General features: G+C 40.9%; 1 protein-coding gene and 1 long non-coding RNA gene across 4 annotated transcripts in view; one reads left to right on the top strand and one right to left on the bottom strand.

Moving 5' to 3' along the window:
- Window positions 1-27,259, top strand: part of LOC148649723 (uncharacterized) — an 87,951-nt gene that overhangs the window by 50,798 nt on the left and 9,894 nt on the right. The gene's annotated exons all lie outside the window — the stretch shown is intronic.
- On the bottom strand, window positions 394-25,921 carry LOC148649724 (protein lin-28 homolog A-like). Of its 3 annotated transcripts, none has more exons than XM_088602780.1 (4): window positions 25,601-25,921; window positions 23,952-24,127; window positions 9,949-10,133; window positions 394-7,591 (listed from the first exon to the last, which is right to left on the bottom strand). In XM_088602780.1, exons 1-4 carry the CDS (start codon window positions 25,608-25,610, stop codon window positions 7,372-7,374), a joined length of 591 nt encoding a protein of 196 aa, XP_088458906.1. In that variant the 5' UTR covers window positions 25,611-25,921; the 3' UTR covers window positions 394-7,371. The 3 variants fall into 3 exon arrangements, with proteins under 3 accessions (XP_088458906.1, XP_088458905.1, XP_088458904.1); XM_088602779.1 differs by lacking the exon at window positions 25,601-25,921 and adding an exon at window positions 25,264-25,440; XM_088602778.1 differs by lacking the exon at window positions 25,601-25,921 and adding an exon at window positions 24,253-24,360.

The following is a 27,259-nucleotide window of genomic DNA, read 5'->3' as shown; positions in this document are numbered from 1 at the left end:
TAGACATGGGAGACACACCACCAAGATGCTCACATTACTGCTTTGCACCCATGCTGTGTACAGCTTTATTTTTTACTGTGTTGCATTTATTTTCTTAATACTTTTTAAATTAAGCTTTCTGAAAGCCAGTTTAAACAGAATGCTGCAATATTCTCTGTGAATCTTCTTTCAGTCTCTTCTACTGGGGAGGGGGTGGACTCTTTACCGTTTACAGAGAATTAAACAAGAGCTTACTCTCTTCCTTCCTGGGTGAAAAGATTGCGGGGTTTTCTGAGGATAGTCTACGGCCATTTCTGAATTTCCCATGCAGATAAAAAAACCCCAGAGTAAGAAGCACCAAACAGAAAGTACATATCCTGGATCTTTTAGAATGAAGGCAAAAGACACATGTGGTTCTTATATGGACATACTTTTATTAACTAGAAAGCAAGTTGTAGATGTTTTTAAACACTACGAAACACTGTGATCACAGTTCTGTTTGTAATGCATGCTTCAAATACTTAAAAAAAAGAATAAAAAACCCAAACAATCCCAAAACCCACCTGGTTTGGTTGACACGTGGGTAATTATAAAGGAGTTTAAAAGGAAAAACACCCCAAAGCTGGAGTTTTACACATAAACCTTTGGTTTATAGCAGTAAACATAACTACATTCTTCGGTCACTTTATATACAATCTTTTGATTTATATTAGGCATTTACACCAATAGAACGCACACCTCTGAATGAAATGTCTAATTTAAAAACAAAACAAAAGACACACAATAAAAGCACAGTTACACGTACACAAGGGCCTCTGTGCAAGTCATACGTGTTCCTAAGTTGTGCTTAATATGCAACCCTGAGTATTGTTTAAAATGAAGATGACACTTTGGTGTGTATGGTGTTCAGATAGCAGGGTATAAAGGAGAGTGTGGCTGTTATCTATTTCCCTGCAAGTAGAGGATCTGAAAGCACAACGGTAACTCAAATACCATGGCAGACATATTGCACGTCACCACAGACACTGCATTCGGCGATTTGGTTTCCTTCTTCTTTTACAGGAGTCTTAAAAGCCACACAATCAATTGCAGCAGGAAATACAGCAGAACTGTCCTTACCCCCACCCAATATGTCTATTGGAGCAAAAACCCTTTTGTATTCAAGCTTCAGCCTTTTCCCTCCTCTCCTTCTGTAAACAATGGCAATCTGCCCTCTTCCCCTGCCCAGAAGAGAAACACACAAGCCCTACTGATGCTTCAGCACGAGGAACGCTTCCCCAGCTGTCGTCCCAGAGCCCAAAATGGCTATAGCACAGACTGCCGCAGGCGAGTAGTAAGGGAAATGTAAGGAAGACTCCCTTCATGTGCACTAAATGAAGTCTTTGACTGTGGGTCCGCAACCTTTACTTTCAACATTAAGCTGATTTTTCCAGTGATAAAAAAGAATAATGAGATCTTCCTAGCTGTCGTGGGTCCTTTGGTTTCTAGAGGGTAGTATTTTCATTAGTGTTCTGAGGCTGTAGAAAAATGTAGAACAGGATAAACTTTATATTTTATTAAGACTAACTCATAAGAAAAAACATACCACCCATTGAACACCTTATTCCCTACAATCCTGATTTGGACCTGGCCAGTAGAACAATCCCCTGGGGTATAAACCATTCTTATCTGACAAGAGATGGAGCCACAAAACCTTAATGAGAGGAAGAAGCCCCCGAGTCTCCTTCCAGGTCCAGAAAGATTTTCTTTTTTCCCCCCACAAGGAACTACTCTGGTTCCAAACCCTAGGACAGAGTTGTTCCATAGCCACTGTAAGGTAATGTCATTAGTAATGAGATGGGGTGCTCACTTCCCTTCCTCAAGGGAAGCAAGAACCAGATACTGGAAGGGACAGTTTAAAGCAGCCAATCAGTCCCACTCTGCCAAGCAGCTGGGAGTTGGGAAGGTATCCGAGTGCTCAGAAAAGGAGCACAAAAAGACAGAGAGAGCATGCAGGAGGGTAGCCAGTTCTGGAGTCAGGCCTGCGAACATGGAGATGCAAGCTAGCAGTGATAACACTACCACCCCTCCTTCCTGTCAATATAACTCATGATCGGTATGAGGAAGGAGAACAAAGCTATGCTAACCAATACCATAACCATTCTGGGACCCGGGGGGTACCCTTGACCAAGCAAGACCTAAAGGATGAAGGCCTCTGGCAGCATTTGGCCACACAAGCAGCAGTGAACACACCTGGCTGCCTTCTGTCATCTCAGAACACACACGCAGGACTAACTCGACACCAACGGCCACCCATCTGGGCAGAGAACTGCATGCACCGGCGCTGGCACAGCTGGCACAGCGTGTGTGGACACCAGCGCGAGGGAGGAAAGAAGATTCACACATCGACACCCGCGCTGCACAATTCTGGAAATGTCAGACATCACAAAAAACAAAAACAAAACAAAACTTTCTACACGGGAAAAAAGGACAATGTTCCGGCTGCCCCAGTGCAGCAAAACCCAAAGGGTAACTACAATGGAGGGGAATTGCCTTTGTCCCTATTCACACTACAATATCCTGAGGTAGACCTGTATAGATTGCTTACAAGGTTTTTCATCTTGTTTTCATTTATAATAAAAAAACAAACCCACCACCACAACACAACACTAGGACACAACGGGAGGAATCGGGAAGCATGGTGTTTAGTATATTCCTAAATCATCCTAAATCACTGGTAAGACGCTGCACAGTTTGTCTGATACAAGACTTACTACGATCTTACTGTAAATGTCATATTTATATTTGAGAAGGCCTTCCAAGCTAGGAAAATCTTCATACCTTGCAGGATGAGCCTATGCCATATTTTCTAGTTCTGTCTCCACTGAACTCTCAATAATATGTCATCAAGTCATAATTATGCTGCCCTTCCGTCCCGCTGTGGGAAAACTGCACCTACTCTAATCCCCCTAAGGACTGAATTACAAAAGAGGAAAAACATCATACAATAGAACAGTAGTATCTGTACAATAATCATATACAAGAGCAGAGTGCAACAGATCCACTGGACTTAATGCATCATGATTATATGGAGGCATATCGAAAGATTATATATTTTATATTAAAAAAGAAAAGGTTATTAAGCATTCATTTCAAATGTCTCAGTGCTATAACTTGTAGATAAAAGGTGATAAACTGAAGAACACTATGCAAACAGACAAATACTGCTCCCTGGTGGTCAGAGTGAGTATTTCCCATCAAAAGCTGAAATGATTTCAAATTTGGGAGTTGAGTATTTTTTATATGTTTAATTTTAAAATAAGAATTTTAAATCTGGTTTTAACTAGGATCATCTTAAATTATTCCAAGGAAGTATCCTGGTAATCTTTCAAGAAACTGGAACTCCACAACATTCAGATAAAAATAAATTACCATTTTGACCATAACCCCAGACACCTTGTGTATCCAAGATGCATTTTGGAAATAAGGAGAAGAAACATACATAGTTAAAGATTATATCAGCTGATCTGAGCATCAGTTTCACCAATTAAAATAATGAGTTAAAGTCAGATTTAGCACTTATTGTGTTGTTTCTATTCAGCAATATTTGATTTGTAACAAAGAAATAAGCACTGTCATGTCTGGTTAAGCAAATTTGTGCCTGTAAACAGCTTAATACTACTTTCAAGGAATATCTACAAAAGGACCATCTGTACAAATAGATGACAGATCTTAACTCTTAGACAAATCAATACGTGCTTCAACTAATAAACACAGCTCTATTTAAATATGTCCAAAATCACAAAAATACACCTACAACCTTATTTAGCCTGTTGTAATAATCAAGTCCTTTAGCCACTGCTTTCAAGTGTGCTGTACTGAGGACTGCTGACTGTTGCACTTGCTCTTCTTAAAAAATAAAAACAATAACAACACTTTTCTATGCACAACCAAGATATGATTTTGAAAAAAAAGATTTTTCACATCTTTGGGCATACAAGCAGGTTCTTTTGTCCCTAACTTTTTACAAAAACACAAAATACAAACCGAACAATTATGAGATTCCATTGTGTGTAGGAGACTATTGGAAAGGGTGGATGTCAGAAAACACATCTTACTACTGACAACAGCTCCTAGCTCCCAGAACACAGCAGCGATTCTTATCTGGTGGAGATTTTGCCTGCTTTTCCAAGCAAATGTTAAGTTATTAATGGATCTTTTTAGTCTTTTCAATAACTGGAATTTTTAAATATATTCCTGTTTCCAGTACACTACATTCAAAATATAAATATACACAAATCAGAACAGCTGTGCTCAAGACAGAGTATGTTTATGGCGTGGGTTAGGTCAAAGTTCATCCTTAAGCTACATAAAAAAACATGGGAGACCATGCTTTTTTGTTAAACATTACACTCCAGAATTGCAGTCCCCAGTCCCCTAGTTATTAGAGCAAAGTAAGACGTGATATTCTACACGCAGTGTCAGAATAAAACATCCAGAAATTGTCTGGTGTTAATGTTTCACCATGTAAGAACTAAAACTGCTGTCTTATTTAAAATCAAATGTTTGTCAAAACCTGTGCATTTGATCAAAATGTGTTTGTCGCACAAATCCAATTAAGAGGGCTGTTAACTTGGTTTATGTCTGCAAACTTAATTTGCTTCAGGAATGGCTATGCTTTTCAGAGATTCAGATATGGACTCCATCTTACTGGTGCTGTTTGGCAGTTTCAAAGTGTCTACCATTTTTCCACTGAACCACTGAAAGCTAGCAGAAAGCCAGTCGGAAGCTACTGGCCTGTTGTGTGGTAGGTTCAGGAGCTGTATGACAATCACTTATCCACCCTTTCTAGTCCTACCAAAACTCCCAAGACCACAGAAGCCAATTTGAGATATCCCTGAGTTTACGTTTCATGATTCCTGAGAAACAAAACATCATTGCAGTCATAAGGATCTTCGGCAATCTTAAAATATACAAAAATACAGAACAAATACTTTATATTAAAAGATAAATGCATCTTACACATGATTAGTGCAGAGTAACATTGCATTGGTTTTAGCATAGATAAAAGGACTTTCCGATGCTCTCAAGTAGAGAACGGTATTGTAGATCGAAGGTAAAAAACAGATTGAAATGGATGCCGCTCTGAATCACGAGCAAGCATATTGCATCATGTGGTGGAAAAGGCAAACTGTGGAACAAGACAACAGGTCAAACATAAGGAGAAGTTGTTGAGGCATGGCAGCAAATAAATAATGACTTAAAAGTTGTGAATGGTTCAGAAATACTTACTAAACAGATGGGAAGTCTTTGGCTTCTCCTTGATTTAAAAAAGACTAAACTATCCTTAATGAGTGCCTAGTCACTGGGAGCCAGCCATCCAAGACAAGCTCTGTATTATAAACTCAATCTGGGATAAGGCCCTTTGAAAACAAACCTAGGAAAACACAGAGAGTAAAACATGCAGCAATCCCCCTGGAGGCTGTTTGGCAATATACAAAAGTGAAAACTTGGTGCCCAGCTCCTGTCCATAACGAACTTTGCCACCACCCCTTCTTTCATCCTAAACTATTCGCACTTCTCTCATTTCCTCTTCTCGTGCAGGAGAGCACAGCATGTCACTGTCAGCTCTTAGCAGGTATACACAGAATGACTAATGGCACAGAACAGCTAGGACAATGGCATTAACTGTTCTGTCCACTTCTGGCATTCTGGCCTCATTCCTCCACGTTTTTTCCAGAAGGAAAGCTGATTGCCACATTCCCACCCATTCCAGGTTGATAATGACGATTTCTGTAGGAATCTTTCAATTACAGAATTGAAATGCGACAGGGCTTCATCCAGTCAGATTCCTAAGCAGCCTTCAGGAGTCTGCTGCCAAAACTCAGCCATGGTCATACCTGTCATTTGTCAAACTAAAAACACATGGCTGCTTATCTGCATCCAATCACAAAGACTCTCCTGCCGGTGATGCCCGGCAATAGCTTTCTGGTGAATGGAGGGCATGAGGCTCCCTAGCCTACAGCTCTTCTCTGCAGGGTGTGCTGCATGTGATGAGCAATGCAGATCAGAAGGGGAAAGGAGCTGTGGCACCAGTCTTGGCAATACTGTGCATGGTTCTGTTTAAAGCAATGCCACATGCGGTAGGTAAACCGCCTCATTCAAAACATTCATTTGGCCCCTGGAAATCCAACAAACAGCACGTCTTTGGTCGATGCCCCCCTCCCCACCCCTGCCCCTCCCAAGAAAAATAGAAACATTCATTCACAATTGTCTCAATCCACGAACTACACCTTCATCATTCATATCGCAAAGGTGTAACAGTCAGGAAAACCATAACCTTTTAGAATTTCTCTTCCTGTTATTCACATGGACAGTACAGTGGGGAAACCAGTGTACCAAAGGTTCATTTTTCCCATCTGTTTTATCCATCCATTTCCCAACGGATTATGGGGGAGCTGAAGCCTATCCCAGCAGCCCGGGACGCCAGCCCATCTCTCTCATCTCGGCTCAATTGTACACAACACTTCAGACCGTCTAAAGTTATAATATTAACTGACTTCTTTAAATAAATTGGATTATTTGTAACTTGTTTGGATGCAAATTGCATAATTTAGGTCATTTAATTTTTTGGGTTTAAGACTTCTTTTGTGCACTTTCTCAGTTAACAGAACCCAATGTATTGGTACCCTAAAGGTTTGGGATGAAATCCCTGAAAAACACTGTTGACTCGAAGAGAAACTAAATGAAGTAAAAAAAATAAGAGCTTTTAATACTATTTTTTAATGCTTTCTGTAGACTAATTCAATGCACACAGCAGTGCCAAAACAGATCTGCAAAAATGAAGTTTCCTTTAAAGCTATCAAGTGCCAACAGAAGGAACTGACTGAGCCATTAAAAGTAAATCAGTGCCAAAGATCTAAACTTTCCAACTATCCAGCACAGAAGACCTCTGGTCTCCAGCCATCCCGAGCTCTACCTTATATTTGAAACTTACAAACGTTGGAGGAATTTCAAACCAGGACAAACAACCAATCTAAAAACAGGGGTTTAAAAACTTCTCTTTATAAAAAATAAAGTAAACATAATTCACTTAGAAGCACAGAGGGAACAAGAAACAGACAACTCATATCAATGCGGCCTTCCTCTACACAGCAAATGTATGTAAACAAGTAGGAATACAGGCTAACTGATTGTACAGTGTGTGACTGAAGGGTTATTCCTGACTGTTACACCATTACACAGTAAACACTTTTTTGTTGTTCATTTTAAAAACCTGAGGTAGTTCCAAAAGCAGCTATAGAATTAGTAGGAACTTTCTTCTTCTGTGTTCATCTCTTGAGAACTGTGGTAAATCCATCCATTGGACCTTGACACTCCTTGGCCCTGCACCTGCTCCTTGCTCTTCCCTGCTCAATCTGAGCTCTCTGGAGGGAGGGGGGCGTGGCCCTGCTCTTCCTCCTCCCCCTTCAGAGAGGCGGGCCTTCCCTGAGAGCTCGGGGATGATTGCTGCGCTTTGATTGGACAGCTGGCCACCATGTGAGAGATGCTTTGGCAGAAATGGCACTTCTTGGGCTGAGGAGGGAGCTTGCATTCCTTGGCATGGTGGTCCAACCCACCACAATTATAGCACCTGCAACACAAGAACCAAGACCAGACCCTGTTATGCAAACCTCAAAGATCAGAGACTGAAGACAGAAATGAAGACACTGGGCATCCGTCGTCAGAAAGTGGCTTATCCTCGGTAAGGGTCATGAGCCCAGAGCTCATGCTGGAAATGCAGGGCACACACCAGGCTACACACAGGGACAACGAGCCCACAGAGAAAAGCCATAGGAGAACACACAAACACAATACACAAGGTACCTCAAACAAGAAGAGAACCCAAGGCCAAAATTCTGGGGGCAGCTGCCATTTTTCTGCTTTCATATTTAAAGCAACACTAATGGTAGTTGCAATTGATTAACATCTTAGAACATCCCTGAATCGTTATTAAAACTCAGCATGTACCATTTAAGTTTAAAAGTCTCTAAGATCAGATGTTCGTTACAGTAATCATTGAATTATACACATTCTAATTCATTAAGACAAATTACGTAAGTTATGCTTTAGGATTAAAAATCGAAATGCAACAAAAGCAAAGCTGACCTTCAAATACTGTACACACAACATTAAAAGGAACAAACATTAACCACCAGCGTTTACTAAACACTCCCTTTCTTCTTCACACCACTAGATGGAAGTACACATTCACTAATAAAATGCCTATGCAGTCTTTTCAGTGCAGGTCCCTCTGAAAATAAAATGCTGTGATTCTACAATGCACTGCATGTATCATTTTATTCTTCTAAATCACATGGTGCAGAGCTGAAGAGCATGACTGATGGCACACCTCAGTGATCCTGAGTGATTACTGACAGCAGCTTTAGTTATAAATTGTTAGACCTTTGAAATGGGGCTAAAACAATACGGGTAGGGAACTCTTCCATTTCCAATTTTGAAGATGTAGTTGTCATATTTATGTCTGAAGATTGTTCACAATCTTAATTACTGGTTAAATAAAAGCTACCACCCAGTCACATTAATGTCTTTATACATGCAGAATTTATATTTATCAGGCTGTCGAATATCTGAACACATTAGTGCAAGCAAGCCCAGTATCTACAGTATATCTACATGAAAACCCATTTTGGAGGTGAAGTTTGTTTTGCCTTGGCTGTGTCAGGTGTACAGTACACGAGAATGGCATGGCGAGTCTAAACTGCCACCCTGGCGTTCACCGGTGTTAATAATATCTCAATAAAATTGTCAGCAGTGGACAGAAAGGATGCGCTGCTCGTACTTGTCCTGTGGGAGCCAGCTCTTCGCCGTACGGATGGCCCACAGATCTGGGAGCTGTGATGTGCTGATCACATGGAGGTTAGGTGCGTCCTGCTCAGTGCTGCCTTTTGTTCCTCGCTGGGCAAAGCAGCGAGGTTGTCATTGATCAGAATGCATACGGAAGGGACCAGTTCTCTTTGTCTCAGTACTGCAGCGTGACCTCTGAACTCTGACCCACACTACCCCCACCCCTCTACACACACACTCTGCAGTTGCTATGGCAGTGGTGACCCCTGACCTTTCTCAGGCACCTACATCTGTCATTAATTAAATGGACAGGATCTTTTTCAAACGAGACCTGCGACACCCACAGCATGTTTGTGATATTGAGCGGGGGGCAGTTATAAGGATTTCTTAAATATTACAATGGGAAAGATAAAAATGTGCTTCTATTTTCTTTGATGATTATAAATCATTCGTCAAAACGGCTTTTCTTATTTCTGCATTTACGCGACACAGTGATACTGTTGACATCAATACCCTAGTTTTATTAAGGATGAGGTGATGAAAATCTGTTCTGAAATAACAAAAACCACAAAAGGTAAAAACTGGGTTATTTCTGTTACCAATCCTCCCTAAAATCCGTACCACAGTTTTTCCTACCTGTATTACACGGATGGCTAACCATAATTTGGCAGGTCCTACAAGTCACTCTTCAATACTCATTTTATTTTATAAAGACTTGGGAAACAGGCATTTTGATCAATTTAGGTAAATAATTAGATTCAATGAAGTCAGCAATGACCAGATGAGACCTACAGGGTGCTGGGATATTCATTTCAAACCATCTCTAAACTGTTCAATTGCAGGAAACACTTAAATAGTCCACATGAGATTTTTCCATGCGTTTTAAAAAAGTGACGATTTGAGGGTTTGCAAAAAAAAGGACACTTAGTAGACAAATATGAAAAATTGGCCATTCGACACCTACAGGAAAAAATGACAGATTCCTCCATTTCCGAATATTACATGACCAATAAAGAGCAGTCAAGACCATTCTGAATTCTGGGATGCACCTGAGTCCAGCTGTCCCATGGGGGCGGGAGTCAGGCCCGCTCGAGCCCACAGACCTCTGTCACAGTTTCTCACACTGGGAGCGGGGGGAGTTACCTGTCCCCTTTGGAACGGCGTTTCTGGATGCTCTTCCCCTTGGGCCGGCGCTCGCTGCCCACGCAGGGGACCCCGCCTGGCCCCGTGACCCGCAGGGACTCCAGACCCTTGGCCGACTTCTTGAAGGTGAACTCCACCACCTCCCCTTCCTTCAGGCTGCGGAAACCCTCCATGTGCAGCTTGCTCTGAAAGCACAGGAGGACGACGGTCAGTCACCAGCACAGGCAGCAGGCAAAACAGCAGGCTTTTTTCTTGATTTAACTGAGTGCCTTAAACCAAGCAAAATAGCATTACTGTAACCACTGTACACAGAATGATGGGTAAAGTGATTAAGACCACATTATATTACAGGGAACATAATTTCATATCAATGATTCCTCTGTACTCTGAGCTCCATGAGCTATGGATGTTTCATTTTGAACTGAATCTTGACATTCTCACCGCAACTTATAATTCACCATGCTTTCATTAAAAGATCAGTTCTTTTGGCCAGATTAGTTCTTACCAATGAGCTAGACGGGCAAAATAAGTCTCTCTCCTTTGTTATCTTTTATTTTCTTTTGATGCAATATTTGAATATTTAAATCCAATACCACTTTAACCACAAAAGGTTAAAATTCAAACTGGGGTTATTTTGCTCATAAATGTAAAAAGTGTTCAGTGTTTACTGTACATCCTATAGTGATAAAGATTCACAGTGAGCCTGGCCAATATAGTGATGGAGATCAGACTCTCGGTGTGTATAACTACCTATTTTTCTTATACAAGCCTATGCCTGTGTGTCATGGCACAAATTGAAGACACAAACTAGACGGTACGCCAGGTATATTTCACAGTCCTGGGACTTGGCAGGCAAAGGCACCAGTCCGATTTATCTGTTTGCCTAAATAATCTGTAAAAAGGGCAGAATCTGAGGTGGGAATTAACTGTTCTCCAGAAACAAAAATCAAAAATCTGAAAAGACCCAGCACTGCAGTTGCAAAACAATCGTATATAATATTCATTGTATTGTAATATAAAGCTGTTCTGGAAGAGGAAGATTAGTTCTAAAAGAAAGGACAAACTGACTTGTTTGACTTCACATATGGGGAATAAGGGAAAAAATGGTACAGGTCGGGAATCTCGTGCATGAAATTCCAACCATGAAAGAGGAGGAAATCCTTAGGATGCTTTGAGTCCCGAAAAGAAAATAGGACCCAGTGATGCCCTCTCCTCCCCCTCTCCAGAGCTCTGCAGACCTGAGGAAGCAGCTCCCCCCTCTTGCCCCTAACCAATCGCAGCATTCCCACCCCCATCCACACAACCAGGCTCCAATTCATTGCAAAAGGAGTCCATCTGGTCAAGCCCAAAACTGACCAGGGACAAAGACGAATTGGGGGGGGGGTGGGGTGGGGGGGCATTCCTGAAATACTCTCGTTACAAAAAAAACGTGCAAGAAGGAAACCACCTTGAAGAGCTAGATTAGAGCTTTGTTTCTTTTCCAGTTGGATAATGCCTACTTTCCCATCTTGAAATCCCAATAACTCTCTGTGATTCAACTGCCGATTTCTCTCCAAGTGAAAGATTCTCAGACTGGGCATGTTCCTAAAAAGGTGTCTCATAGCTCACTGTGAGGCTATGGCCTGTGGAAACGTATTACAGTACGTACAACACCTTGTTTCCTTGCTTTCTGCTGCTCAAGCCAGGCCTGGTGCATATCTGAGGGTGGTAAGGATATGCGTCAACTGGGAAGGGGGAAGGGGATCATGCGGACGACATTTATTAGGATGTGTAGTGGCAAATTAAAAAGATAATAACTACTTTTGTTCAGGAAGAAGTCCTGCCAGCGTGGCTGACTCAGAATAGCAGGCTCATGGGACAAGCACACAGACGTTTACGACGGACACTAAAAGCTGTTCCAGGCATACCGAGACTGAGCTCAGGAAAATCTTGATCGGCCTGAGGCAGACTTTAGGATAACTGAAGGCTTTGTTGTCATCTGCGTTCTGTTGGATTACGATCAAGAGATCTAAAGTGATAAAAATACATTTTCCCCCCAACTATGCTTAAAAACGCGTGTTCCAAATTGGATTTGTGATTGATGACGATGATCTCTGGCAATCACTCCCCAACGTCTTCTTTCCTCTTAATATAGCCACATGTTCCCTATGAATCAGTCACATGATTACACTGAGCAACAGCTCAACAGAAACATCATTTAAGTAAAATATGTACACTTTTTTAATAAGCAGAGCATGTGGCATTTTTTTAAAAGAAAATGTACATTCCTACAGGATTCTAATTTGTTGAAAGCTGCACATTTACGTTAACGTAAATAAAAATGCAGTGAATTGAATAAATCTAGGAGATATACACAGTATAACAGTAATATATATATATAACAGTTATGCCAATTTTTGCATAATTTTTGGCGTTTTAACCTATGCATTTAAATGACTTCTTGGCACATACTTTTCTTTATTTCAGTAACTTACAATTGATGTTCCTGGATTTTATTCAAATTAAATTTGTTATTAATGTGTCTTTATTCCAAGTATGATGGAATATTTACTTCCAGAAGTATGTAGTATGCAGTTATCTATCCTCTTTTTGCTGTTTATAATCTGAGGAAAGGTGGTGTTCTTTTAAAACAACGAATTTACCTATCCCGATAAAATATACAATCCTGACTTTATATCAGGGTCCCCGATCCGAGCATTGTTATCCCAAAGTCACTCACTTATAAACAACATTGCACTTTACCATTAACATTATATGAATTAACCTTTTACAGAGGTCTTTTAAGTACACATTAACAAAAGGTCTGGATATAAAATTAATAATTAATAAAAGAAGAAAAGTATTAACCACAATGTGTTATAAATAAAGTTGCTTTCTTCAAAATGATTTTGCTCTCAATTTCAGCCCTGGAAAATGGGAAACTTAAGGCTCTGCTGCTCAAAAATTAAAGATTTTAGAGGAAAGTAGAGGAGAAACAAAACTTCAAAACAATTCACAGTCCTCTGGTGTACAAGAGGCATTGAGCGTCTTAGGAGAAATCAATTAGAACAGACACTTGCAAAAGATCCAAAAAACAAGAATGTGAGTTATAAACTTGTCCATATTTAAAAAAAAAAATTTGCAAGAAATAACAGCACTAGCAGCTGGGTGCAAACTATTCTATACTGTACAGGGGCCTCCCAAGGACCTCAACTAGCAAGAACACTCTCTCAATTGCAGGTTGAGCTGTAGGATCACAGGTTCGAGCCTGGGTCATGTCACTAGCCGACTGTGATTGGGATTGCTCAAGCAGCATCAGTCAACCAGGGCCCTGCTACCTACAAGTCTCCTTCTGCCCCGGGGTGCTGTCAGAAGGGGGACACGTCTCACCACCAGTCTTGCACTGTGTGTGCCCATAATGTGTTAAAAGACAAAAGGCACAAAGCTGGGCAGATCAGGAGTCTGCCTGTCTGCTTCCTCATTCTGCCTCGGGATGAGCTTGTGTGCATCATAGTCAAAAAGCAAAAAACATAGGTGGGTAAAACAAAAGTAACTAGCAATTCTAAATTTTTTAAAAAAATATCCCTTCTATTGTGTGCTGTTGACTGTGCTTAAAGGGCACAGTCTTCACTTTATTGAAGGTAACATTGCCTTGTCTTTGCATTCAAAAGCTGGTGGGTTGCTGGCTAGTAAAATCCTGTATGTGCCCGATCAGCAAGGCTGGAAACTGGGACCATCGAGTTAATGCTAAGCTGGTGTCAACAGGAGAGTCTATGAGAAAGATGGATGGTGAATTTACAGCCACCCTGCTTTAAGTAGCGCTGAGACACCAAGACTGCAATAGAAAACGTAGGCTTTTGAAGTGCTTTCACAGTACAAGCTGCAACTCAAACTCAATTGCTTGACAACCCCAAACTCCATTCCCCTTGAACACGTCCCAAGACAGCCCCTTCCCTTTTCTTCAGAGTGTTTTTGTGAATGAACACCCCCCCCCAACCCCCCAGCCCTACACACACACTCCTTATTCAGAGCCCTGCCACTCAATAACAGATCACATGCTCCAGGATTTCCTCTTCCACACTGACAATGGAGGGCATTGTCCATTGGGTCCTGCAGGTTTCATTCCCAGGGACCAGTATGAGAATTATTAATCTCACCAGGAAAGAGGTGGGGAGGGGGGGTTAGAGAGTGAAGGGGTAAGAGGAGTGGGGGAGGTTTCCAAGGGGTCAAATGTTAACTGATCACTTCTTTAATTTGGAATTGTGGAAATTTTAAGCTCGGCCTACCTCACAGTCCCAGCTTCTCCCTGACCAACAATGTGCCTGTCCTTTTCAAATCCCCCTTCTCTGCGTGAGGCACATCTCTGGCCCAGCTGTGTAAAGGGAGGGCCGAGAGAAGAGTCAGCACGCCAGATTCAAAAGTTTATATTTAGACTATACTATATAATGACTTGGATTAACATTGATTTGGGCAATCAGAGCCTAACCCATCAGTGACGTGCACAAGGGATACACCCTGTACAGGATGAGAGTCCATCACAGTGCACACACAGACACGATCACAGACATCAACACACCCATCACACCTGGGAGGATTTTACGGAAGCCAATTAACCATGCGGTATGTCTTTCCAGAAGCCAGAGCACCTGGAGGAAACCCATGCAGACACTGGGTGAACATACAAACTCTATGCCACCCCCTTTACCCATGTGCCACTTTCCTAGAAAAAAAAATCGGTTCTAGTAACAAATTTCTAGACAACATGACTCTCTAGATAGAAAAGTTGACCAGGCCAAATACCTTGTGGCAATCTAAAATATCCCAGTTAAACCAAACATACTTGAGAAGCTAATAAGGGCAGCTGGAAAGGGACGCAGTGCTCATCCACCCTATGGAGCAGCTCAGCTGGTCTTCGAAATGCAGTGAGAATTGGATGCTCTTATGTGAGTCGAGGCTCAGAGCCACATCTGAAAACCTCACTGAAAAATGAAAAAAAAACGTGAAATAAAAGCTGCCAGTGGAGGTGGGAAGGCACAAGACGATCTTTTGAAGAATCCTGGGCAGTAAATTGTTTAATAAGGAACCCAAAGGCCAAACACATAACTGGAACCTGAAAGCCTTTAATTACTACACCTCAGGTTTAACTGGAACCTGAAAGCCTTTAATTACTACACCTCAGGTTTATCTCACGGACAGCCCCGCTGTCTCGGGACCACAGTGACCTTTCTTTATTCATTCCGTTTTTAGAAAGAGTTATCAGCAACTGTTAACCCTCTCTCTGCAGCTGCGGATGCCAAATCAGAGCTACAGTAACCACCTGATGAAAGAGAGGCGCGCCAGGCAGAAACGCAGGCGAATTGGAAGGGACAATGACAAAGGGGGCTGTGAGTAATGGGTTTCGTCACGCCCCAGCAAGCAGCTATTGAGATGCATGTCACTATGTGCACAAGGGACATGGATGCAAGGAGTTAATGTTCTTCTGCGGACTTTAATTCATAAGTCCATTATAACGCGTATCAATGTGCCTACCAGTCTGCAATGCACTGATCTTAAAACTTTGTGCGAGGAGACCAATCAAGTCATGCACTGCTATTCATTAAAAAATGAATAGCTGTTTTGAATTTTGCTGACTCATACATTAAATATATACATACATCTCCATCACATAATACAAACGGTACAGTGTTGGGAGCACATCTTGTAAAATGTATTTAGTATGTACAAACTCCTACTAACCATTTTCCCTTCGGTCAATATTTAGACACATCTGAATGACCCTTTGTATTTGCCTGTGATGCACTGCATACATGCTATGATACCAAACGAACATCAACCTAAACCTATCATTTTAAAATCTTGATTGAGCTCTTTTACTTTGTCAGGGCTCTGTTGTATTGTACAATTCTAAACTATAAGCAGGAGGTAAGAAAAAAAATGACTGTTTCTTTTTCCTTAAAATTGGTGTTTAAACATGTTCAGAACATGCTGGTCTGGTCTTTTAGACAGGTGAAAAATAATACCCACAACCCATTATATCATATAGGTATATGTACACATACTGAATGCGAAATGAAATGTGTTTCATGTGTTTTCACATTCTTTTCCGGTCAATCTAACTTATGTTATTAATGTAGAGGAAAGGATAAACTTCTATTTTAATACACCAGCCGTCATATAACCAACGATGAATCAGACATAACCAGGAAAGTAGTTCAAGTAGGTAGCTGCATCAGTATGCATAGGCTACATCTATAGAATATCCAGGAAAGCTGTGCTGGGTTTACATGATCAGGATAAAACGGGAAAAGATAGACAGCAGCAAGTTCCCAAAATGGAATCGAAACCAAGTGACAATCATTCATCTCATTCTAAATAACCATCCTTCTAAACTCCACCCCCCACTGAAATCTTCACAGTTCACAGATCCTCATATGTCGGCAAGCATAGTTTAAAAATGCAACTTTTTTTAAAAGCGTCCCACTAAAATTATCAAGCAATCAGAAAAGTCTTTAATTACAAAAATATACCCATGACCATCTAAAAAATTCAGTAACATTTTGCTCACCTTCAAATGCAAGCTATATACTGGACACACGGTTAAGATGCATCCAAATTGTCTGAAACAAATGCTTAGCTGCATTTACTTTCATGTTTCAATGATTTGGAATATATCAATAGGTCATGGATCAATAGGTCACTCAGATCCAATCAGTAAATTAAGGATTAATGCATAATAGAATTCTGAAGCAGAAAAAAAGCATTAGTCCATGAGGACCCTTACATACTCATATAGTGGAAGAGTGTTTAGATTCACCTACAGAACGAACCTAAGGCTAAAACTGCAAATGTTTCTTTAACATGATACATGGAAGGTTACAGTCTTCAGCAACACAGCCCTGAATGGTAGCTGTCTACTATTGTACTCTTATACACAGGATTCATTTGCACATAAAGGTCCTGCCGTGGTTTTGTGAAGAAGTGTGCATTTTTCCCTTTAAGAACACGCCGGCAAATAGCTTAGAAACGTCACACAGAAAACTAGCTCATTCAGAAAACTGAGATCACACAAGGACTTCAGCCGAAAGTACTGAAATCTAAGGAAGCACAGCAAAGCCATATGCTGTCCATCACAGTGAAGCATAAGAACAGCTTTCACGGTATATTGACAATACCCACCTTCCAATTTTAGTACACAGGCTCCTACACATATGTAGTCTTATTTTCACTTGCATATCCTTTGACACAAGATATATGAGTCGATACAACATACACTTTTACACTCCTGCCATAATACATTATGGCCATTTCTTAAAAATGAAACATTTAAAATAATTGCCTATTTGTGAGCTAGTGAATTTTTAACAGAATGAGAGTATTACATACGATCCAAACGTAGAATCTACATTTCAGACACTTTCTGAACAGGGCCGGTAAAATGTTTTTAATTCCAGAATGTGTCGAGGATGACGGAAGAAGAAGGGCTTTTTTTCCCCTCACTTTGGTTTTAACAAACGCTCAGATTTCAAATACTTGCAAGTGAATTGAACTGCGATGGAAACTGTGCTGACAAACAAATGGTTGGTTGCAGGAGGTCCGCTGAGTTTCAGGACTTTTCAGCAAGATAATGCCATCATCACCCACCTCGCCATTAACATATAGATACCAGTGGGAGGTGTTGGGGGGGGGGGGCACTCACAAAAGGCAGCAGAAATGTTTTAATCACTTTATAACAGGAACCCCAGTTGAATGGGTGAGTGGCAGGGGGGCCCTTTATCTCTGCTCAGCCAGCTCTTATCTGATCAGACGGGAATAACGCTTTCTTAAGATGGAAGCCTCATTCTCAGAGAGAAGGGGAAAAACGCAACATCCCTTTCGACGGGATTTAACTCCCAAGATGTGTTCCTAGTCGCAGCGGAGACACCCATCTATTAGAGTGGAGAGTGCTTTTCCCAGGAGCTTGTGATCCTTGGAAGTGCTGACCTATGGCAAGCCCATTTACGAGGAAACAAAAATAGTATCGACAGAATCGTTATTAAACTACACCAAAAATGTCCGTAAGCCATTTTATTACTTTGTGGAATAGATAGGCCCTGTTTCAGTCTGCAAACCCTCCCAGGAAGCACCACAACTGCTCTACACATATTCATGTAATGTCTATCAATCCGTCATCACTGTGCGGCATCAGGGTGTTTCCAGGGTTTTTATTGTGTTTACTGTTGTTGATGCGACAAACCAGTGTGGCTAAGCCTCAAAAGAAAAGAATAAACAGGAAAAAGTGGCAGTGAGATGCAGACTAAAACTGTTCTGAAAGCAGCAGAACGAACCAATCCTCTTTTAAAGTTTGGGAAGAATGGTACCGGTAGTATTTGTCCCAGGCAAAGTTCTACAAGGGACAAGAACACAGGGAAAAGAGAGCATTGCAAGCCTTAATCAAGGAATTTCAGAAAACCTTTTTTTTTCAGTTTTGTCATTACACTTGACTTCTCTTTATTCTGTTTATAAAATGAAATAACTTAATATGGTGCTTCCATCACAACGTTCACAAGATCAATTCTGCTTCAAGGTAAAGAAAATGAGTTCATTTCCATACAGCCAACGACACTTTCTTTGTACAAGCAGGTCTGCATAGCTCAGAACCAATTCCAGTGAGGACATCAGAGTTTTGTTTGTAAAGCATTGGAGATCATATTCCAAGTTTTTGGGGAGTTAATCTTTGGAAGTAATCTTATGCTAGATTTGGATTTGTATTGGCCTGGTTTTGAACATGCACATTATGCTAACCAGAGACTAAACAAAGACTACAATTATCACACCTTCAAACATCATCACAGCTAAGTGTTACTACCTTCATATTAGTCACTTTCAGCTGTTGGTGATGCAACCTGTATATGGAAGACTAGCAAATTTCAAAATCTAATTAGCAGGGGGTAAACATTGCCTGTGTAAGTTTTATAGAAGTATAGACACAAGGCAGCTATATGGCTGAGTAATAAGAAATCCATTTTTGTATTAAGTACCATCAGATATGAAAAACCAAACCAATCCAAAGAAGAAGTTCTAAAAGCTAAATCTTGCCAGACTGAATACAAAGTTCCCCAATACAAAAGTCCAATGGACACACTTTAGTTATTTACAAGAATATAAAAAACTAAATTCTGCATTTTCTAGAGTTATCAGCCAAGTAGTACAGCAATATCATGTATTCAACACTTTTCACCTGCCACCAAGTTAAGACACTGACGCAGTAAGCACACACACAGAGGTACACCTGAATCCACTATCTGTGATTTATGTGTCCACATCCCACTGATGTGACCACCCTAGAGGAACACAGGGCTAGTGGAAAAAACTGACAGCATGGTTACAATGCAAAACTACATTGATTGACTGAGCAAAGCCACGCCTTCCTTCTGAATGGTAACACGGTGACAAAAAGCCATTTCACAGGGGTGCCGTTATAGAAATTGGCAAAAGAACCATTTTGGACTACATTGAATACAACAGAAGTGTCGCTCAAACATGTAAACAAAATGATTATCCAGCTGCAAGTGATAAATCTAGCACCCATGCTGTACTTTCTGATTGCTTCTACTCAACGGTGATCTGTCATGGTGTGCAAGGTTTCGAGCTCCCAATCGGGAAAAGTTTAGATTTACTCCAGTCAAGGGTCCCAGCTAGGCTAGGTTATAATGCACCATCTTAAATACACAGTCTTATGGTAACCTTTTGTGTATGTCCCTTAGAGGATAAGAAATAAATCCACCTTGCACTATCTTTCCTTTTTGAGTTACTAGCAGCCCAATGAGCATTTCTTATGATCTTCCATCCATCCATTTTCAGAAAGCCACTTCTACTGGCGAGGACTGCAGCAGAGCACATGGCACAGGTGGGACTGAGAGTACAAGGCCACTACACCCTGGCTAGGATACCTGCTCACATCAAGCCGATGGAGAAATACATCATTTAGAGTAGGCAGCATGTCTGAACTGAGCAACCACCTCTACAAACATATAAACTCCATGCAGATTGATATCTGAAGTCTGAATTGAACCCAGTGCCCTGAAGTCGCAAGGCGAGCTGGCATGACAGCCATTTCCTGATCTTAAACAGACAAAATCAACATGAACAGAGCACGAAACCCACACTTTATAATGAATTCATTGAAAATTACTATCATAAATGCTTATCATCTTTCTAAAACAAATGATACAGATGGCTACTCACCAATTACATGAGATGGTTTCCATTGAAGGGAAGGAAAAGCTTGCTTTACAATAACAATAACAATACTAGCTATACTGAAGGTGACCAGGAAGCGTCTCTAAGAGTTTAGATAAAGTGTGTTAACATTCCCAGCTTCAAAACAGGGGGGATGTTTTCTGAGATTATTGGGATCCAGAGCCTATGACTTAAGCACATCACAAAGTTTACCTTGAGGGTAAATGATTAAGTGTCAATTAAGAGTCCATAAACACAATGTATAAAATCGGATCAGGAGGTAAGAAAGGGAGAAGAAGAGGAAAAGACCACATGAGTGAGAGGAGAGGAGGAGCTGGATCTTGAAGCTTGCATTAGACGAGAGATCCAACTTCAGGATCATCCAGATAAAACCCGATTGGAACTAAGTATTTGAACTTTGCTAGAGGCAGCCTGTTATTCTGTGTTTTTAGGGAACTTGGGTTTTTTGAGTAAAAGATACCTCGGCTAAAGATGGCCTTTCCTGCTTGGGGGGGCATTTTTAGAATATGTAGAAAGACTCCCATTTATTTTGTGTCTCTCTACTCCAGGGTTGAGAGAGATTTAACTGCAGGTTGTGTTGAATTCTGTTTTATTTAGATAGCAGCTTATCTCTTATTTTTACCACTGTAGGCATTATTTAAGAGTCAAATACTTGGTGATTAGGATGTTAGGCCTCTGAAATGCCCTGTCTGTAAATGTGTATATAAAGAAACGTGTGTTGTATGTTTATGCTTTGTGTAATGTAGTGTTTGTATTGTTATTGTTAATACATCTTCGTTTATCCAAGTGTGCCTGGATTATTACTTTTTTCAGTAAAGCTGTCCCAGAGAACAATGAATTCACGTGCCTCCAACTATAAAAACCACTCGGGTATATTTTGGAGAAATAATTTACAAATTGGGGGTTATGATCATTTATTTTATTACTGACTAATCCACTTGATCAATTCCTGCTTCTTCTCCACTTTTAGAACCCCCCATTTGTAACAATAGATTAAGCACTGCACTGTGCTTCTTATTTACAATTCATTGGGGGTCAAGTTTTGATTGAATCCAGGCTATTACAGCCTTTAGTTACCAAGTATTCTCGGTGCACCAAAGCAAACAAAAGGTAATACTCAAATCAGAGAGTTCCATTTCTGACCACGACACCAGCATCTCCTGACTAAAAACAAGTGCCTTGCGTTTTGTTCTATTTGTGTCTTGTCTTGTTCTGTTTCAGGCAAAAATCAGTAAGAACCAAATTCCAATGAAAGAAGCCTCATGTGTTTGCCTCAGTGGGCTGCACAACAGGAATCTTCTCTCCCACTCCTGGGTTCAGTTCTTGGGGTACTTTCTGCATGGGGATTTTGCTTGCATGGTTTTCCCCCAGGTGCTCTGGTTTCTTTGCACAATCCAAAGACATACTGGTAAGTTAAGTGGTTTGGGAGAAAAGTGGCCCTTGTGTGTGTGTTTGTGTCTGTGTGTGCCCTGTGATGGATGGGTATCCTTGTGTCCAATGCTTCCCAGAACAGGTTGTGGCTCCCCCTTTACCCTGAAAATGGATGGCTGGGTTTGCCCCACAAAAATTACTTGCTGAACTCAAGTTTAAAGAAAAAACCGGCAATGACACAACCTTGACGTAGTTTTCTGGATGTCTTGCCACCATCAGCCTAGTACAGTGTGGGCTTGCATTTTCCTGTTGAAAAAACCTCTGGATCTGCATTAAATTGAAAATGGCTCCTGGACTTTGTTAATTTGTCACTGAGGCGTTTGTTTGCCTTCAAACAGCACCAAATGTGTTCTTGACTCAAAAGTCAGCATAATGTTCACCATCTCCTGTCTTTTGTCATGTCTGCTAAGAGCCAAATAGTCACTGGTAAATGAAACACTGCTGCCACCTGAGATTGTTGTCTGTCCCACAGAAGACAATTTCAGTTCAGCAGTGGGTATTACCCCTCATTGACCTTGAAGCATACAGATTATTTTCATGCAATCACTCAGCATCAGTCGTAACTTTTAGAGGGGATTCACAGAGGAGTAGTGTGAACCACAACACTGGCTTCTCAGCGAAACACAGACACCCCATGTCTGAGCTTGTGGTTCCTCCCACCCCGAAAAAAGATTACTGCTGTGACGACATCATCAGTAGTGAAAAAACTAATCTGAGCCGTAAAAATCCAGTCCCAGCTCATGTTTGCCACTCCAAAGCAGTGGGTTCCCATTGGTTTTCTGTATTTTCTTATTCCGTAGCCACTGCAGTCTGAAAATGATTATGCAGATGGAGGAAATAGGAGATAGATGGATTGTCCCAGGGCTAGTTTGGCGGTACTCTAACTTGCCAAATATGGCCTGTTCCTCACTGAGCTCATTTCCTAGTTATTCTGAACTCATCTGCTGTTTGTTGAAGCAGAACATCTCATTCTCTGGGTAACTTCTCGCAGACAGGTTGCCTTCAATCATACGGATAGCAACCAGGTTGTCTTCATTAGTCAAGAGAGCACAGACGTACCTTCTGCTGGTATTTCATTCATTAAAATTCTTTTGAAATAACTGATTTTTAATCTAATCTTGGCAACTCAATTGTATTCAAACTGCCAAACACAGAGCACTGGGATCTTTTTCAATGACTTTTCAATAACTTATTTGTTTTTATCCCAAGGAACAGCAATCCTCAAACCAATTGACAAATCTGGTCACATGCAAACATAATGCACATAACCAATTCAAAAAAGAAGGGTACATGTTAAATTTTCATCAGTAAATAAGTAACTGAAGGATTAATCAAAAGATAAAGAGAATACCAAAACATGTAAACAGCATATATAAAATACGAGAAGTGTCAAAAAAATGCACGTGTCATTTAGATCTCTTGGATAATTCTACTTGATACATGTGTTTGCAGAAATGTTAAATTAGAAACAAAGTCTATTACACAAGATGCATTTTACCATAATGTCTAAATAGCTGCCACTTAAGCATACTTACAAGACAAAAATGTTTTAAAACCAGAGTCAGTGTCTAACGTAGTCATCTTTAAGGTTGTGCTCTACTGGACTTTGTTTTTAATAAGTACAGCTGAATTCAGTGTTTAAAATGCAACAGTGAAATGCAGCAGCCACATGCATCTCTTTTTGAGGGGTAACGTGACCTCTTTCTTTGAAAAACAGCATTACAGGTAAGATAGGCAGTCCATTGCCTTGACAACCTCATGGAGGAAAGCATCTGCTATGAATCCTGGATAGCATTCCGTTCTCTATCCGATTAATTTTGCTCACCGTACTACACTCAAAAGCACTAAACACGTACTAGAGAAGCGCTGAAATCATGTTTTGGGCTTGAAAAAAGACACAAGAATGCCACACGTCTATGTTAGCCATTTGTGACTACAGGAGCGAAAAACGCATTGCGATTCTTAAAGGCCTTCTTTAAGAAGCAGGCCCTTTTAGACACAAAGAAACATTCCGAAAATAAAACGTTTACAAAAAACACCACGAATCTGTATTTAACACCCCAAATTCGCACATCACTGCAGCCTGCGTGAAAAGGGAAAAAATGATAACACAGCCCTTTACACACTAACTATTCAGGTGTCATATATAAGGTATATAACCGACATTTTTCTTCGTAGATTCTGCTGAAATCCACTGCGTGATTTACCCTAAAATAACACGTCCAGCGGTAAACTAGTGTTCTCCGACACCTTGAGTCCATACCTCCCTACAGGCGGGAAGGAGGTTACAACAGTACGCGGGCCCAGTTTTACCAACGTCTATGTCCACTACAGTTGGGAGGGGGTGTACTCACCTGGTGGACGAACACGTCGACCGGGGTGTCCAGTTGAATACCCTCTCTGTTCGTCATGGAAAGAAAGCCGAACCCCATCCGCACATTAAACCATTTACACACCCCACTCCCCTGGAAAGACCGCGAGTCCTCCTCCGTGCTCGGCGACTCCTCGTCTTCGGTCTTCGCGCAGCCACCTTGAAATTACAGACAGGTTAAAACGCGACGTTATTTTTCAACCGCGACAGGCCAGGTTTACAATGCTACATCTGCTCGGAAGCCATTTTGCAAATTGAATCAACAAAATATAGTGAATTCTTACTCTCTCCTCGGCTTGTGTGCTTCTTCAGAACTCTACCCGACATGCGACAGTCTAGCCACTACACACGCAGCGTGTTACCTAGAGGTGTGCATGAGCTTCAGCATGCGGCTGATATTGAAAGCTGGTGGGCATAAATGAATAGCACCTCTGCACTGAGGTTTGTTGAAAATTACCTAGAACCATCCCAAAAGCAAAATAAAATCCCACCACGTTTTCTTGAAATTGTGCATCATCAGAACCTGGTTAATGAAAACGTTAATAACTACACTGGCCCGTTCCCAAATTTCCCAGTATTGATACCTTACAATTACACCAGCAATGATAACGCGATTCCCATGTGGGGTCAAGCTGTTTAATTCTATGGGTAGAAATGAAGCTATTGTTCCAATCCGGCCATAAACGCCGCAAAGGGACAACGGATTGCGAAAAAATACATGCAAATCTAAATTTATACACGAAAATCATATGTACCAATGATTTTAAACAACCCAGGAATTTAGATCAAATATTTTTGAGCTAGTAAAAAAAAAAAAGTAAAAACCAGTGCCCTAACATTTTTGAATAAATGTAATATAAATTGGCGTTTAAAACTTTAAACTTCTGAGAATGTACTAATATAGCAACAATATATAAACGTTTAAATTATATAAGATAACATTTAACACATCGTATTATACACCCTTTTATACAGAAATATCTAAACAAGCACAAACGCAAATACATTACAACGCAAAGCTTAATGTATGTATGAAATGTTTTAAAAAAATCAGGTAAATTTTATACAATCCACAGAACACACACAGTGTCACCCCTGCAAATTTATATAATATAAATATCTAAAATGTGATTGATACGAAACGTTTTCATTCGTTCGTTTGCTGGTGATTTAATCCAGCCCAGTTTAGGGTCAAGCGCCCAGCATTCATTCTATCATGCTTCCTAAAAAAAAAAAAGTTATCTTTAAAAATCCTGAAGTGCATCTCTCCTACTTAAATTAATAAGAAACTTAACCTGTAAACTGCTGGTTGGAAACAGAGCCCATCCTGCCCTTTCCGAGAGTAAAATTTAATCCCAAGGAACAAATTCCTTCTCTCCCCCCTGATCGTTGCTCCACTTTCCCGAAACCACTTTAAAAATCAAAAAGGGGTTATATGGGAAAAAAAGGGAAACCAGACAAAAGGTTTTGGCAACATCTTCACCCCAACAAAAGAGGGTGGGAGGGCCAGGGGGGAGGATTTTAAGAAGAATCCCAAAATCTAAAAGACAATGAGGGGAAACCCAGCCCCCCTTTCATATTCCCCCAAAGATCCAGACATCAAACCATAAAGATTTTCAAAGCAAATGATACCTTCTGCCATAGCCGAGTAAATCCAGAGTCTCTGGTGTCCTCGCAATTTTCCAGCAGTGTATGATATATTTGCCCTGATATTTTGTTGGGACGCGATTGTGAGAAAGAGCACGTTTTTTGTCCTTCCTCCAAAGGTTGTATTTTTTTTTTTTTGGTGGTCACATAGCTTTCACAACGCCCAACACACACACACACACACTGCTCTCCAGCGCATTCCAACCCCCCACCTTTTTCGGTCCAGCTCCACGTGATTCTCAATTACAATCTCTTCCCTGATAAATTACACATTCCAAAGTGAAAGGATCCAAAATCTGGAAGTGACCAATCACGGGCGGAGACCACCTAGCTGAGGAGGAGATGACTCCCACCCCCTTCCCTCCGGACAGTATTAAATGACAGCACCAACCCCCTCCACCCCCCAACCAGTTTTTACCAATTTGAATGTAGATGGTCATTTAGTTAGGCAGTCCTGGAGAGGCCGTTTAAACAATTAAACCTTGCCCTTCCACATTCCAAACCTTAACGTTTTTTTTTTCTAAAGGGGAGGGTGTATTTCCTTCTTTTAAATAAATAGTAGGAATTTTCCTTTTAAGGTAGCACATCATTATAAGTCGACTCAGGTATGCTTATTCGTGTGAGTAAGACAGAAAAATCGACTCCGAACACAAACACGGGCATGAAATTGAAATATGTTACATAACAGTTTGATTACAGAATTTGTTTTTGCCCACTACAGAAGTATACATAGTTTAATCCTTCTTGTAAAGCTTCTCGGAATACGTGAATTCAGAAATAAAAATCGATGGATTGAGTGCCCTCAGTGGCAGGAAATCGGTTCGAAATTGTCAGAGGACGATTAATGTGGGATATAATTGCGGCACGTGATTCTAAAAAAAACAAATAATCCGTCCTACAATTTGAGAAAAATTGAAATATAATTACACAACAGAATAATGCGTTGTTACAGCGGATTTAACAAAACATGGGAATCAGAATATTTTCTGCACGCTATGGTCTGTTTCTGGAAATCGGTGACATACAGTATACAGGAGTGTAATCAGTGCTGCACCACAAATCGGGGTGTCCGGTCTGTTCATAAACTGCGATTTTCAAAATAACGCCGACTGACGCAGCGAGCCTACGGTTTAACCCGTCGTGTGAAATTCTGCTGCCTGTTGTGATGGTGCTCTGGGGGAGGGGCCGAGCACTGACCCGTGGGGGTTAGAAGTCATCAATCCCTCTGTTTCTCCTGCAGCCCGTTGGAGATGGACAGTGGCCGCAGGAGCATTGTTAAATTAGAGAGCCCGCTCGCACGCACACGCAGCCCGCACACCGATACTAATCACAACGAAACGCGAAAACAACCGCGATATTTAAAGATGACATTTTTTGTTAAAAATCGGGATTTTTGGGCGTTTCCTGCCTAAATCCAATCACTGTCTTAGTTTTCATCACGGCCGTGGTTGCCATTAGGTGGCCACAATCTATAGATGAACACACAACATTGCGCCTAAACAAATACCTATGCCAACTTGAAACAGTCGATTATAAATCGCATTACACAAATATCCAGGATCAACGCAAAATGAAAAAACAAAGGAAGCATCTTTTCAAAAACCGCCTGTAGCTCTTCATAAGCAAAATAATATAAGCTATAGT

This window comes from Lepisosteus platostomus, chromosome 13, assembly GCF_059453375.1.
Source record: "Lepisosteus platostomus isolate fLepPlt1 chromosome 13, fLepPlt1.hap1, whole genome shotgun sequence".
NCBI lineage: Eukaryota > Metazoa > Chordata > Actinopteri > Semionotiformes > Lepisosteidae > Lepisosteus > Lepisosteus platostomus.
Note: the sequence above shows the minus strand (reverse complement) of the source record. Positions and strands in the feature narration are given on the sequence as shown.